The 16,168-nt window shown below is 38.9% G+C and overlaps 1 protein-coding gene across 5 annotated transcripts in view; it reads right to left on the reverse strand.

Annotated features, from left to right (window-relative positions):
• The window catches only part of LOC128865437 (pneumococcal serine-rich repeat protein), a 45,697-nt gene extending 31,311 nt beyond the window's left edge, over nucleotides 1–14,386 (reverse strand). Inside the window, exons 1-3 of one of the 5 annotated variants that reach the window (XM_054105822.1) lie at nucleotides 13,579–14,386; nucleotides 11,439–11,471; nucleotides 10,494–11,382 (exon numbers count right to left, since the gene is read on the reverse strand). In XM_054105822.1, the coding sequence (XP_053961797.1) occupies nucleotides 10,494–11,102 (609 nt within the window). In that variant the 5' untranslated portion in view covers nucleotides 11,103–11,382; nucleotides 11,439–11,471; nucleotides 13,579–14,386. The other 4 variants (XM_054105823.1, XM_054105820.1, XM_054105821.1 and 1 more) reach the window with 4 other exon arrangements.
• Between the last annotated feature and the right edge of the window lie 1,782 nt (nucleotides 14,387–16,168).

Raw genomic sequence — 16,168 nt, forward strand, 5'->3', positions numbered from 1 at the left:
GTTTACCTGGGTGTTTATGACGGTGAGTGCCGTGGTGGTGCTGTGCACTCTTCGGAAACCATGCTGCTGTGAGGCTGGAGTCAGGTGTTCTGTAAGGAGTGGGAGTAGAAGGGCTTCAAGCGTCTTCACTACTGGGGAAAGGAGAGTTATCGGACGATAGGACTCCCCTTGGTTGGCGGGTTTCCCTGGCTTCAGTAGTGGGACCACTCTCCCTAATTTCCACTTATCAGGAATGATGAGAGTGGCCATAGACAGGTTAAAGACCTTGGTGAGAAATTCTACTCCCAATGGACCCAGCTTTTTCAGCATCAGCATGTTTAGTCCGTCAGGGCCAATGGCTTTAGATGGTTTCATATGTTTGATGGCCCCTTGAACCTCGTCGCTGGAGAAAGCAAGCGGTGCACTGTTGTATGACAGTTTGTGCAACCGTTTGGTGGCACAACGTTTGGATCTGTCGACCGGAGGATGCAGTATAAATAGCCGGCTAAAGTAGCTCGCGCATCTCTTCGGATCTGACGAAGTACGACCGTTGAAGGTGATATCCACCTTGTCGTTGTGCTTCGTCGGGTTCGACAGGGGCCTTACGGTGGACCAGAGCTTGCTCACACCAGAGGTGAAGTTGCAGGACTTCAGATGGTCTACCCATTTGGTCCGCTTGAGTTGGGTCACCAGTTGCCGGCTCTCCGAATTGAGGTCCTTTATTCGAGGATCTCCGGGATCGGCCCGGCGTAGGTGATCACGCTCGTTCGCCAGAACAGCTGCTTCGGCTGGGAAATTGGGAAGTAAGTCCCGGACTCGTCCAGCGGGTATGAAGCGAGCCGCGGCGGCTGTGATCACCTTGCGGAATGCGCGTTTGTCTGCGCGCACATCGGTGGGAATGGGTAGGGCTGCGAAGATGTCCTCAGTAAATTCCGTGAATCTGGTCCAATCAGCTTTGTTAAAGTTGATATATGACCGGTGATCCGCGGAAACAAAGTCGGCGGGTTTCTCTAACGAGATGATAATGGGCAAGTGGTCAGACCAAGCGATAGCATAGGTCGCCAGGTTATGCTATTTATCAGACTTGCGCTAGCAATTGTGATGTCAGGCGAGCTGCTGCAATTGCCCACTACCCTAGTGGGGGCGTCGTCGTTTACAGTGCTAAATGTCGAATCGTCTATCTGCTCTGCCAATAGCTGTCCCCTACGATCATTTGGCAGGCTTGAATGCCAAAGATCGTGATGTGCGTTAAAGTCAATCGGTTTTCTCCCCTGATGAACGCACCAATATCAGGGAGATATCCAGCCGGGCAGCAGGTGACAGGGGGTATATAAATATTATATATTTCGAGCTCGGCATCGCCTGACCGGACAGCTATACCTTGACTGTCCCTGCCGTCGATGCCTTCATCGATGAGACGATACTGCACTGAATGGTGGACTATGCAAGCTTGGCCACCACCGTTGTCTCGCTCGCGGCCCTTTCTATGCACGTTGTAGCCGTCCCTGGTAATCAGGGGGGAGTTAGCGTGCAGTTTTGTCTCCTGGACCGCAGCTATCTTGATACCATACCGGCTCATGAAGTTGACTATTTCGTTGCTCGTGCGTCCGTTGCAGTTCAGTTGCAATAGCATGAAGCTTCGCGGGAGTATGGTCGTAACACGGGAGGTGAGGGATGCGTGATGTTTTTTGCGTTGGTCCTCCTGTGCGTTCCGCAAAATTGGTTGTGGCCTGATGTTGACTCGTGGCCGCGCCACTGGGGGCGGTTGCGGGTGCAGAGCAGTAGGGGGCAACGAAGTCGCGTGTCCACTCACGGGTGGTGTGCAGGTCGGAGCACCTCCGAAAATGGCACCAGCCACTGCAAGAATTGCATTGGACAGTTGTCAAGTTCCGAGGAACTACGGTCTGACACACGGAGCAGACCGTGCGGGGGACCAAGAGCTGCTGGTTTGTCCCCGCACTGGGGTAAGAGCAGGAGGGTTGTGGGTCAGAGAGGGAGTTGTGTTGCTCGTGGGGGCTCCTTACCTTTGAGGTGTTGTTGGTGGCGGCAGTGAGACGTGCCGGCACTGAGGGCAGTGTCGCCCTTGAGGCAGGGGCCGCCTGTGAGCGGGAGCAACACGTCGCCACATACCTTGTGGACCACTCCCTGTGTGTCTTAAGGCCTGAGCAGGTCTTAAGATGGCACCACCCGTTGCACTGATTACACCTAACCGAAGTGGAGTTCGGGTGGAGCCGTTTGTGGCAAATGCAACAGTAAAATACTTCTGGTCCGGGGTTGGGTTCGACGCCAGCCCGGAAGAGAAGTATTTGGAGCAAACTTGCTGCAATGAGTTGCTCCTGTGACGAAAGATTGGGGGTGCGATACGGTACACTAGACAGGTCTAGTTTACTGGGGCAGCAGCCCTTGGTCGGGAAAACCCCGAGTCATTCCGGTAACGTAGAACCGGCTGCCATGGGAATGAAAGAAAGAAAAGAGCTATGGTCGCCCGCAGGAGTTATACCCAGCAGTTTCTCAAAAAACCATTCGCTTAATGGCGTTAGTAGCCATAAACCTTCCGGTAGAGACAATGAGTAATAATAATGGTATTAATGTGTACCTGTGGCACCCCCAGATAATACTATCCCCCTAACCTGTACATTTCCGGACTCGAATAAGGACCAATACACGTATTTATGCAGGTTAATAATCCTAAACATAGCGCAAAAATAACAAAAACTGGGTTTATAGTATCGGATGGCAGTCGAGTTAAAAAGGCGACCATTTGCTTAATGCACAAAATCGAGTAAATCATATATGTATACTGGTTACAAAACGGTACATCTTTCCAACGTGGGGTACTTACTCGCTACATTACAAATGCTTCTTATAGGCTAACGTTAGAAATCAGTCTTAAGGCATATTTACTTAAACTTATCCTAAGCACATACATATTTGCACATACACACTTAACTAATTTCTTCGCATACACACACGTACATACGAGTTCTACAGTAGATAAATAAATTAAGATTTGAAGCCATTGAGCATAGGGAAACTCTAAAGATGAGATATTTGCCAATTTGTGGGAACGGATCATCCTAGCATTGCAAAATCTTATATAAATTTACATAGTAGTGGTTGTACAATTTAATAATCTGTAAGTAACTCAGGCTTTGAGTCAAACGGGATATATAAGTGCTCACACTTACAGCTTTTGAAAGCTAAGGAAGTTAAATATTATGGAATGAATAAATTTAAGTTTTTCAATTTATTTATTGGTTTTGCTAGTAGATTGATACGACTTAAAAAAATTAAAGTATTCATATAACTACGTAAGGACTAATTGATAACTTTTTGTATTCAAAACCTGAGGCACAAATACATATGTACACATGGTAGAAAAAGTCTGCGTTCACCCACTGTTATAAAGTATTAAAATAATTTAACGTGTTTATCTTAAAACTCTCAGTTATTTCTTTTCACTTATTTCAAAGAAAATTATTCATAGAGGTTATGAACAAAATTTTTTGGAGTTTGAGCTGCGTCGTGTTCAGATAACGGGATTGTAGTACAGTTACTTAAATAGGCTAAGCAGAAAAAGTGTGCGTTCATTTCGAATAGTGACGATTATTTGCATGGCAATTACGTTAAATTAAATTTTAAATCATTCATGTAGTTGACGCGGTTAAGAACAAATCTAAAGAGGGAAAAATTGATATTAGAAATACATTTTTTGTTACTATGGACCAAAGGCGAAAAGAAATAGATATTGGTGAAAGGAAAATCATTGTAAGTTTGTGGCAAAATAGTAAGAGCTATCGGGAAATCGCGAAAACTGTTGGGAGGCAATACTCCTCGGCCCAAAGAGTGATAAACAACTTCAAGCAAACGAATTGTTTGGAGTCTAAGCCTCGTTCTGGGCGTCCAAAAAACTGACGGAAAGAGAAGAACGCAACATAACTATTCTTGTGAATTCTAATCCACGACTAACAGCAAGCCGAATTTCAAAAGACAGAAGTAAAATACCAAAAGAAAGTACATCCAGATACAGTAAGAAAAATTCGAAAAAGAATCGGATTTCACGGCAGAGTGGCCCGAAAAAAACCCTTCATATCGCGAGTAAATCGACTTAAGCGGATGGCTTTCGCCAAGGAATACGTAAACAAGCCACCTGAGTTTTGGAATAGTGTGATTTTTTCAGATGAGGGCAAGTTTTGCATTTTCGGGATAAAAAGTCGTAAAATTATTTGGAGGAAACACGGAACGGCACTTGGAAAGCAAAATCTGGTACCTACGGTAAAGCATGGGGGAGGAGGTGCCATGATATGGGGGTGTATGGCTAGTTCGGGCGTTGGAAATATGCAGTTTTTTGAGTCGATAATGAACAGACATGATTATCTCGATATTTTAAAAACGAATTTGAGAGAAAGTGCAATCAAACTGGGACTCGGTGAAAGATTTGTTTTCCAACAGGACAACGACCCGAAACGCACAGCAGAGATTGTTGGGTTGTGGTTGTTGTATAATGTTCCAAAACAACTTCGCACACCCCCACAATCACCTGACCTTAACCCCATTGAGCACTTATGGGACGTTCTAGAAAAAAAAAAATACGAGAGCGTACAATAACTAGCAAGGAAATGCTTAAGAACGCGCTTAAAGAGGAATGGGAACCCATAAGTCCAGAAATAACAGCCAACCTAGTTGGATCAATGAAAAGACGCCTCCTAGAAGTCATAAAAAGCCGGGTATATCCAACTAGCTATTAATTTTAAAACATTTCTATGATCTTAAGCCTTTTATTTTAGTATTATTGAAGTGAACGCAAACTTTTTCCGTTTAGTTTGAATGGCCTTTTTAATTTTATGTGATCTCATTTTAAATTTGATTTTGTTATTGGTAGCGAAATATGTGTGATAGTTACGTTTAAGTGAACTTGATAAAACTCATTAAAAAAAATTCTGAAATATTTATTGTTTTGAACTTTTTCTAATGCAAAGAATATTTGCATAGGTGAACGCAGACTTTTTCTACTATGTGTATGTGTGTATGAAGAAATCACATTGATTTAATCTTATTTACCTTTAATTTTCTTTCTCGCATCTCTTCGCGGGAACACATTGACAGCGATTCCTAGTAAAATTGGTAGACAGAGATTATAAGGCAATAAATATGCTTAAAGGAAAGGATTTGGCAAAACTTTCCTTTACTACCACGATATATTTGAATGGGGGGCGGAGAGGGAGGGGGCGTGGCACCAGCCACCACGCCCATTAGAAAGAGTAAGGTCACACCATTATAACTGTGAAAGTCCCAACCTCCTACTGTCCCTATAGAACCCCCAGGAGAAGTTTAAAAATTAGGTTTTTTCTGACCGCATTTGCAGTTTGTAATGAAATACAGTTGAAGAGAAGAGTATACAGCAGTCGTCAACCCAGCAAGCATTTAACTTAGGTTTTATATTTCATAGCACTTATGAAAACGTTGTTTTATCGTAAAAGTTATGAGTGCCGATGGCGAAAATTTAGGTCAAAAATTGTCCGATTTTGCATTATTTCACTATTTATAATTTTTTTTTTTTTTTGTAAAAATATTTGTTTTTGTAATATACAAGTATATTTGAAATCAAAAAAGCGGCGCAGGCGAAAATTAAATCGCGCGATTTTTGTTCCAAATTTTCAGTATTTGTAAAAATATTTGTTTTTATAATATATATGTATATTTGAAATCAAAACAGCGCCCCTATAAATAATAATAAAATAATTGTTCCCTTTTGGTTGACTGGGTTTTTCTTATTTCGCTTTGTTCTTCTCTCTCTCATCGTTCGTTTGACAGTTCGCTCCTCAAATTTATTCTGCACGACATGGGCAAAACTTTCCTTTACTACCACGATATATTTGAATGGGGGGCGGAGAGGGAGGGGGCGTGGCACCACCCACCACGCCCATTAGAAAGAGAAAGGTTACACCATTATAACTGTGAAAGTCCCAACCTCCTAGTGTCCCTATAGAACTCCCAGGAGATGTTTTAAAATTAGGTTTTTTCCGACCGCATTTGCAGTTTGTATTGAAATACAGTTGAAGAGAAGAGTATACAGCAGTCGTCAACCCAGCAAGCATTTAACTTAGGTTTTATATTTCATAGCACTTATGAAAACGTTGTTTTATCGTAAAAGTTATGAGTGCCGATGGCGAAAATTTAGGTCAAAAAATGTTCAATTTTGCATTATTTCACTATTTATAAAATGTTTTTTTTTGTAAAAATATTTGTTTTTGTAATATACATGTATATTTGAAATCAAAAAAGCGCCGCAGGCGAAAATTTGGACTAAAAATCGCGCGATTTTTAGTCCAAATTTTCAGTATTTGCAAAAATATTTGTTTTTGTAATATATATGTATATTTGAAATCAAAAAAGCGCCCCTATAAATAATAAAAATAATAATGAAAGAATTGTTCCCTTTTGGTTGACTGGGTTTTTCTTATTTCGCTTTGTTCTTCTCTCTCTCATCGTTCGTTTGACAGTTCGCTCCTCAAATTTATTCTGCACGGTATTACAAACGGTTAGAAGAACATTTGTAATAATAGAATTTTAATAGAATATGGACTATTATTTAGTAAAAATAGCTTTAAATCGAATCTTAATGTAATAAAGAATCTTTATAAGTGATTTGGTTACTTTTCTGTGTTTGTAATTATTTAAGTGAAATAAGCGTCTGTAATAGGGCATTTTTTCAAGCTTATGCAAAAAAGATGCATTTTTAACGTTAAATATTGCTATTAATTCTTAATTTTAATTTATAAAAAGTAATATAAATCAAAAGGCTGATATAGTGACTACAATTGCGTGTATTAATTTTTAAATTCGGTCCACGCACTTACACATTATAAGCAAATATATCGTGGTAGAAAAGGAAAGCACAGCCAAGGATTTAATGCAGGAATAATTTTTTTTTATTGTAGGGAACCAAAAAATATCAAAATTAACGCACATAGCATTTTCTGCCTTCTTTGACATGAGATCACTGTGATCTGTGAGACCCCCTGCCCATAGTATAAAGAAGCAAAATCCTGAAAATTATCGATAGCGAAGAAAACCTACACCCACCGTCAATACAGAAATTTTGCCATATAATGAAGAAGAGAAAACACATTGCTTTACTTGTTTGTATTGTTTTTCCCCTTTTGTGGTGTTTTTGTTTTTGACTCTACTGTCGCTACCGATGCTGTTCACTGAGTCACAAGAAAAACAACAGTTACTGAGTGGCAACAGAAACAAAAACAAAGCCTAACAAAAATAATAATAGCAATAATAAGACAACAAAAGTTGTAACAACTGAAATTACAATAAAAAATAACTCTGTGGAAATAATAATAACAGCAGCAGTGACAGTGACAATCCAATATAAATGGATAACAGTGGCAGCGATGGCGACACTACCATCAGTAGCAGTGGAGGGCGGGAAGCAGTGCAAAAAACATTAACTCCAACAGCAAAATAACCATCACGAAGTATACAAAAGACATAGATTTGTATCGCATGCATGCTCATGTATAAATGTAAATAGATAACGCTGAATTCATCCTCACGTGATGGCGGTAAAAATTATGTATTTCAAGGTGTTGAAAAATAATTGAAATCATCAACGAGAACCCTAATTCTCTGATTTACTCCTTCCGAAATTTTATTATGTATAAAGCTAAGCCAACTTCTGCACCCAGTTGTTACCAGATAATTTAGTTACCGCCATCTCAGATGGTAACACCAGGTGCGTGAGTTGTTGATGATTTATCCCTTAATATTTAATTATTTACAAATTGTGGGTATTGATAAAAATTTGTGATTTTTAATTTTATCGCAATATATGTATGGGGATTGTTCATGCTGCTGCAACAACAAACTTTATAGATTGTTGGATCAGTTTTAACCCACTAGTTTTCACAAACCGTATGTGTACATATGTTGTATACAATGCCAAAAACTGTTAAATATTATTATTATTTTTTTGATTTCGTACGCCGATCCGTACGACAGATTTATAAATTGGCAAATTTTTGATTTTAAGTAGCTGTTTTTCGTTAATTTAGTGGGCTATGCAAAAAGAAGAATTAGGAATGACTCGAAAAACTCTTTCGAAAACATCTCGGGCCGTCGCAAAAACGCATATTAGAATTTCCCCACGATGATCTGTTTAAATCTAATCCGAAAATTTGATATCAGCTCATTAATGAGAGAAATCATACCTTTAACCTCTGCAGTAAGAAGATGATCGGGACAAAAGCAGGGTAGAGCCAACCGCACGATTTTCTGTATGAATTCGAAAAATCTAAAAACCAGGCATGCATTTTATGAGCAGCAAATAATAAAAAAATTAAGTTTTTAGCATACCATACTTTGGACAGATGCATCCAAGATCAGATTAAAATATTCGCATGATATGATTTATGCATGACGTTGATGTACCAAGAAACTGTCGTATAAGTGTACTCTACTTTTCATCCAAGGCTGCAGGCTGAAACACAATGGGAATTGGTACGACCCCTTTCCGGCATTGGACAACAGAGAAGGCATGGACTTGGATCCAGCGATCCTCTCCATGCCATCAGAAGTTATACTTGAAAAGAGATACAGTGTGGTGCTGTCAGAGGCTCAATTGTGGTCCAACTCTGAAAATGAGCCCGGAACGCATGGGCTACATTAAAAGTACGTATTGCTGAGGATAGGCCTCAGGGATTAGCAGATTTGAAGAATTGCTTCTCTCGACATTGGCTGCGTTTTACTAAGGATGAATGTTTGACGCTAGTGAATTGTATTCCATACAGACTTAGCCATATGATCCGAGCTATGGCCTCCATCGATTTAAGTGACAGCTTTTGCAACGCAATTTTCTGAGATGACCGAATATTTCTCCCTTAGCATTAATCTCCACATATGTTTTTTATGAAATCAATTTTAATTGCAAATTGTCGAACACATTTGTTTGTTTGATGAAAGTTGCATGAAATGAAATGAAATTCCTCATTTGAATTCGCAGGCGATGGAACAATGAGCTGTATGAGCTTTACGACCACATAGACATAGTGCAGCGAATAAAAACCCTGCGGCTCTGAAAGTATTCGATGCGGTACCAACTGGTGGCAGCAGAGGAAGGCGCTGGGAAAATCAGGTGGAGAAGGACTTGGCTTGACTTGGTGTGACCAACATACACCGGTTAGAACGAGAGGGAAACGACTGTCGCGCTTTGTTAAACTCGGGCAAAATCGCTTAAGCGGTTATCGCGCCAATCAAGAAGAAGAAGAACTAGACAGTTGCAGTATAAAAACAGACAAGCAATGGAGTGTGTAAAGGTCGAAACAAAGGATTCCGTCACTTAAAATATTTTTTTATGTAGGGTATTCAAAAATAAAATTGGATGATTAATATTGTGCCACCTATGTACGTATCTCCATACATATATAAAATTTCGTATAGGCGTTCAAAATAAAAATACAAAATATAATATTTTACTGCTTATATGTATGTAAATATCTATTTATCATGTAACATTATACGTAGAACGATTTGACAACTTGAGTAATCGTTTCCTGTGTTCCTACAGGAATTAAATTAAGTCTAGAAAAACAATTTTTTTTGAAAAACCCATTTATGAACGTAGTGAAAATTTATTTTTTCTAAAATTTAAAAAGTGATACGAGCAAATCTTGGCCCTATGAAAATAAATATTTACAATCAAAGATATAGACGAAGATACGGATATTTTGAAATAGAGCCATAAACGATTTCATTAGGCAAACAATACTAAAAATGGTCTACAGTTATTTGGATAGGGGATTTTTGAGGGATCTGTTCCACTTATCGTGTTTTCCTATTTTGGTGGTTGACATTTGACTTAAGATGTCAATGTTCCACCCACCCTAGGAAGGCACGAAGAAAGTGAACAAAACATTTTTTTAGAATATCAAATGTTTCTACTATAAAATTTTAAATACCAAGAATACTCTATTGAAAACGCAAAATATACCAAATGATCCTATATGTAAAACATTTATTTCAAATCGTACTTTTAATAACATATTCCACACCTCTTAACTTAAAAAATATATCAAAGCACTAAAAACATGTTTTGATCTCAAAAAATATACACAGAGTATTTTACTAGGCATTGTCATTAATAGGCGTTTTTGATAGCAACAAAATCAATCCGACCAGGATGAATGCAATGAAATCCCCAATTACAATGGCAGGAACAATAAATGCTTCATAGTGGTGAGGCGCGATACGCACACACTCATATGTACGAGTATAAACGAGAATTCTCAGAAAAATTTGCACTGAAACATTTTGTTTTGATTCTCATTTGCAAATGTGACGCCAGTAAAAGCATTCACTTACATACATATGTATGAGCATACGTGGCTTGTTTACGGCAATAGTAGCCACATCCCACTCCCCTATTCCCTCACACATATGTATATGTATGTACATATGTGATGTATTCTCGTATGCAATGCAATGTGTCACTGGAAGATACTCACCGCACCGAAATACTTCATCTCTTTCTTCATTCGCCGATGGTGGGAAGTGCTCGGCGCGGCTGCTACCGCTGCCGCTGCCATAGCTGCACTTGTCGTCTGTTGCGCCGCAGTTGTTGTGGTATCGTACGTGTTAAGACCGTTTAGAGTTACTGCAGCCGCAGCAGCGACTGTGCCCACCGTTGTGTGGCCGTTTGTGCCCGATCTACTTGATGATCCACCACCGCCACCACCCGCTTCCATAAAATCAAACCGCTTGAACGCGTACCACTTGGACGGGTTCGGCTGGATGCCCTGATATAGTTTGACAAGCATTTTGTGCTTCTCGCGCCGATATTGTGTGAGTAAGACGTTCATCTTTCGTTCCACCTCTGCCTTGCTACAGCCAAAACGTTCCGCTATTTCCGACCACGCTCGAAAACGGCATAACTTGTCTTTGTACTTGGGATCAGCACGATTCCACAACTCTGTATGGATTCGATATTGCTCGATTAGTTCCAGTGCATCGTCATTGGTCCATTCCATGATTTTTCCGCCGATTACCATGTGCTGATGCGCAGCCAAGTTAAAATTGTTTGGCGTCAACAATGCGGACGATTGCGGTTGCTGCATCAGCGTGGGTGTAAGGTGCTGTCGTATGATCAGGATGCGGATTTGGATCTTTGTTCGTCTTTTGTAAATGTATTAGATTTAAATTCACTCAATTGTTTAACCTTTCAGCAACTGTCGGCTGGACTTAATTGGAACTCAGGGAATGTTCTCGGAAATGCACCAGCAAATTTTATTTGCCATCATATGGCCTTTGTTTTCCTTTGTCTCATTTTGTAAAATTATTATATGTATACATATGTATGTATACACAAGAGTTAAAGCAACACGTATTTATCACATTCTAAAAAATGCAAACATACTTTACTTTCGTTATCACTTAATTCTTTTGTACCTCACCACTAGTAAATGCCCGCAGGTTTATCAATTCGTCTGTAACGCAAACATTGAAAATAGAATTTTAATATGGGAAATGCCTCGAGATCGTTTTAGATGAATAATGCCATATTTATTTATGACAAAAAAAAAAGTTGTACTGAACCACATATTTTTATGTGCATGAACATACATGCTTAAATGTAGTAAGTGACGCAGAAAATATTTTTTGTGTTGACTTCTTGCAAGGAAAGAATCGAAACTTTTCATACTAAGTGTTTAGATTAATACATTTTTTTCAAAACATTTCTGTTTAAAGAAGTAATTTATTCATATTTAAAAAATTTGATTCTCGTGTGTGCTTTTTTATTCGGTGGTCTCTTTGTAAGTTTGGATTGAAGAGGCGTTACAGTAGGTAATAGCATGACAGGTACACTAGGAACGTGGCGTAAAATAATCCCCGCGCCAATTAAACTAGCAAATTATATAGCTCAACTGTAGGGGATCGTCACATCACTTCTGAAGAAAATAATATTGCAAATGGTGACACATTCGCAGTTCTACGAAAACGAAAACATTTATGAGTGTGAATGTATAGATACGGGTATCTTTGAGTTTCTTTTATTTATTTCTTTGTTTCCACTAAAACATTCCGTTCCATACATATGTACAGGAGTGTGTATGCCATTTTTATTCACTGTTAGTATAGCTAATAATGTTATTTGCCACTCTGTGTGTTTGCATTTGTTTTGTTTGGTTTCTAGTTAGCTGCGCATTTGTACGTTTTCGTGGGTTATTTTGTACTTAGCAACTTTCCACGTAATTGTTCTGACTTAAAACGTACACTTGAAAAATATGTGGATTCAAATTGTAGAGCAAATAAATGTTGATATTAAAAAAATAGATAAATACATATTTATGTATACTCGTATATGGACGTATCAGCATCATACAGCTTTTAGATCGACGGCGAATTAGCCCATGTTGAGACGGTATCAGTTCACGTTTTACATGTTGATTCAGTTTTTTGTGGCAATTTACATGCTCTTCATCCACTTTCGCCAACATTTGTAATATCAGAAACCATTTTTTCGAATCGTATAGGTGGCGACGTTCCTTCCTTAACCCGAACTTCAACTGCCTGGATTTGTATTTATTTTCAAGGCGAATCTATTAAAGGTGGTATCGGTAAATCAGCTGATTTGTCTTTTTTCTTTCGTCGGGTCTATGTGGCTGTCAGCCCAGAGTGAAACAAGGCAAATTCATTCTTCGTTTTCTACTTTGCCAATACTTTGGTTTGACAATCAAACGTACAAAATATTGTGTTTGGTCTACTGCTACCACCTTTAATGAATGTGCCTTGATTTATTTTCCATCAATTTGAAGACAGTCAAGAAATAGGTAGGACTGTGCGACTCATGGTCTTCGTATTAAGTGGTTTCACGATTCGATTAGCCTCTGTATATAAACATATTTTACGTGGCTGTGAAGTAAAACAATCGAGGGTTTCATGCAAGTAAATGCGTAATGTACGCATTCCTCGTCTTGCGAACACAAATGATATGAAAGTATACTCATACGAGTATATTTGCATTTATTTTCTGTACGATGAAAAATAAGAAGCATAATAAACTTCTTAAATTTAAATGCAGCGATCATATCGGCCAACCAGCGACATTTTCTCCCGCCATTTAAGAGTGGCGATCTTTTCAGAAGGAAAGAAAAACAAGTGATGGTCTTGAAAGTGACTCAAATGAATGCAAAACATGCAATTGCCACAGCTTGCGAACTAATATTTGATCGGGTTTGCACATTTGTTCTCACACTAACTTCTTACTACTGTTCATTTAATTATTATTTATAATCCTGTTGCACTGAGTGGATTTGTAAATTAGTTTAAGATACTATGTATTAACACACATTTGTTGTTGTCTACATATGTATGTACATATGTATATGAATTTGTTGAAAATTCCCACCAATATCTTAAATCTGCGGCATTTCACTTCGCTCATTAGCGCCAGCACTTTATTACGTTCTCGGTTAAATGAAAAAAGGAGGAAAATGTAACAAAAAATTGGATTGTGGCTTTTTCGCGCGCATCGCGATGATTTTATTGTTGTTCACATAATTTCAGTGAATCGCAACTCGCTTGCCAACTTACGTTCTGATGAATTAGCCAATATTGGCGGCAGAAACGTCTTTAACGCACCCACACTCCGATTAACCACCGGACTATTTGCTTGTTGGCTATACACAAATAAGTCAATAATTTTCTTGAGTTTTTCTTTTTGATATTTTTTCGAAATTTTCCTGCCGTTTATTTGTCGGTAAACTGTTATAAAACACTACCAAACCTTGCGAAATCGATAAACGACTAAAGCGCTCCACATTAAAATGAAATTTCTCAACTGCTGAGTTTTTCTGCGCTCAATTCGTTTTAGTTCGGCATAGAGCAGCGCAGCTCAACGCAAGTCAACGTGCGAGACGGAAGACAATACACAAATAAACAACAACTGAGCTGAACGATGAAGTGGACTGTTCGCATGGAGGGTAATAACAGCGTAGCTGGGTTACCGCCAACGTCGACGCTCTCAGTCGCAGCACACTCGTCTGTGGTGGCCGAGACCAAGTACAAGGGATGAAGGTGCGTTGTTGACAGAAATGAATGAAACTAAACGTACATATACTTGAGGATGTGCGTGTGTGTTCGGGAATGTTAAATAAAACAACAATAAAGTAAAAACATAACATTCGACACGAGTATTTGCTCAAGAGAGCAGCGACCGAGCACAAACAACGACCAACCAACTAGACGACCGCCGTACACTGTGGCCGTTGACTGATTACTTTGCTGAAGGAAGAACGACGAGCGAAGGACGAATGCGGACGAGTAGATGTGACCGGTGTTGTTGTGTTGTGATAATTAAAGCAGCAGGAATAATAATAAAAAAAATCAACAAAAACAGTTAAAACGTAGCATATGAATTGGAAACGAGAACGGTGGTGGGCGGTGGGGTAGTCCATAAGTAGGCACAGATACGCATATGCAGTACTGGATACATACGCAGCCACGTCAATATATTTATATAAATATGTATATTTATGCGTAGACATGCATGTACACATGCACATGTGTGTATGCATGTATTTCGTTCGTAATAATGAGGTGCTATTGTGAAATTGTTATTGTTGCATGTTGTTTACTCGAGAACAATAACAATAACCCAACAACAGCAACCCAGAGTGTACAAACAAGCGCTGGCGCCGACGTCGAAGTAGACGTCAGCTTTAGTGAAAAAGAAATACTGATACCGACGCACACAGCAGCAGTTCGTTTGCGGTTGTTTTCACAAAAATGTTCGTCGGCATGTATATATGTACATATTATATACGTGTGCACGTAAGTAGCTGACTACAACTTTTTATTATGAGTACGAGTACACCAGCTTCGACTGACTCACCACACCACGTCGTCGCCGTTGGTCCCACTTTAACCACGCACGTACACAAATGCATTCGTATCGCCAGCCAAACAAACAAATACAATGTGCAAGGGAATAGCAAAAAATGTACAAACAACAGACGGTGGCGGTTCAATGGACTGCCTTGTAATGTTCCGCTGGGGCGCTATATTCGCAGATTTAGTCGGCACTCGGTGAAGAGCGTCTAAAAAATAATTTTGTTATTTGTAAAATTTGGCTAAACATAGCATTTGGCAAAGGATTTGTTCTTTGTAAGTTTATTAATTAGTACTATGACTCAATGAACTTTTCTTTGTAATGCAAAACAATTCTTTTGTTTAATAAATAAAATACTTTAGTTTTTTTTGTACTAAAATCTTCAAAACAGATATTTGCTGCAGGAAATATGTTTTGCAGTTTCTGTGTTTTGTTTAAGTTTATTTTTAAGGTTTTATTTTTATTCCGCAATCTTTTTCTGTCCACTCTTTGTTAAGAAGGCTCCAGACGACGAACACCCTCAAGTGGACATGTTGGCTAATTATCAAAAAAAAAATTGATTTTCAGCGAGCGGCTCTCGCACATGTTCATCGTTTGTGGTTTGGTGCGCGAATATTGCATTGAAAGCAAAAACAACTATCTCATTTTGTGTTGATGCTTGAAGTGTGTAATCGGCGGAAAAAATTAGCTTGAGCCAGAAATTAATAGTGAAGTTAGTTGAAAAGAAAAAAGCGAGCTAGAATTAGGGCAAATACCAAATAAAATATATAAAAAAATCGGATAAAGCAGAGTGTGGGATAGAATTATGTAAATGGCTTTAGTGCAGAAATATTTGTCAAAAATTTGAAGTTCTCGTAGCTTTGTCCTGAGGCAAAGAATTTCTACGTAGCAGATAACCTCTCGTTTGGCGTAATCGCGTCTCGCATGAAAGTACAGTGCACTCGCGGTAACTCGAATAGCCGCTAAGTCGAACGACGTGCTAACTCGAACACATTTTTTTCCCTATTGACTTCTTTGTAACTCGAACAATATTAAAGCGCTATAACTCGAACAAAAAAACAAATTTATTTGTACACACATTCTTTTCAAACATGTACATTTTGTACATACATACATATGTAATAGTATATGTATATAAATTATATGTATACTAGTTTATTGTCCATATGAATATGTCGACGTTAATATCCCGTTAGTTTTCTGGGAACAACATCTTGCATTGACCAAATTGCTTTAAATTTGTCATTTGTAGTATATCAGTGCACGTGAGTAATGGATCGTAAAAGGTTGAAG

This window comes from Anastrepha ludens, chromosome 5 (genome assembly GCF_028408465.1).
Source record: "Anastrepha ludens isolate Willacy chromosome 5, idAnaLude1.1, whole genome shotgun sequence".
NCBI classification, from domain to species: Eukaryota; Metazoa; Arthropoda; class Insecta; order Diptera; family Tephritidae; genus Anastrepha; species Anastrepha ludens.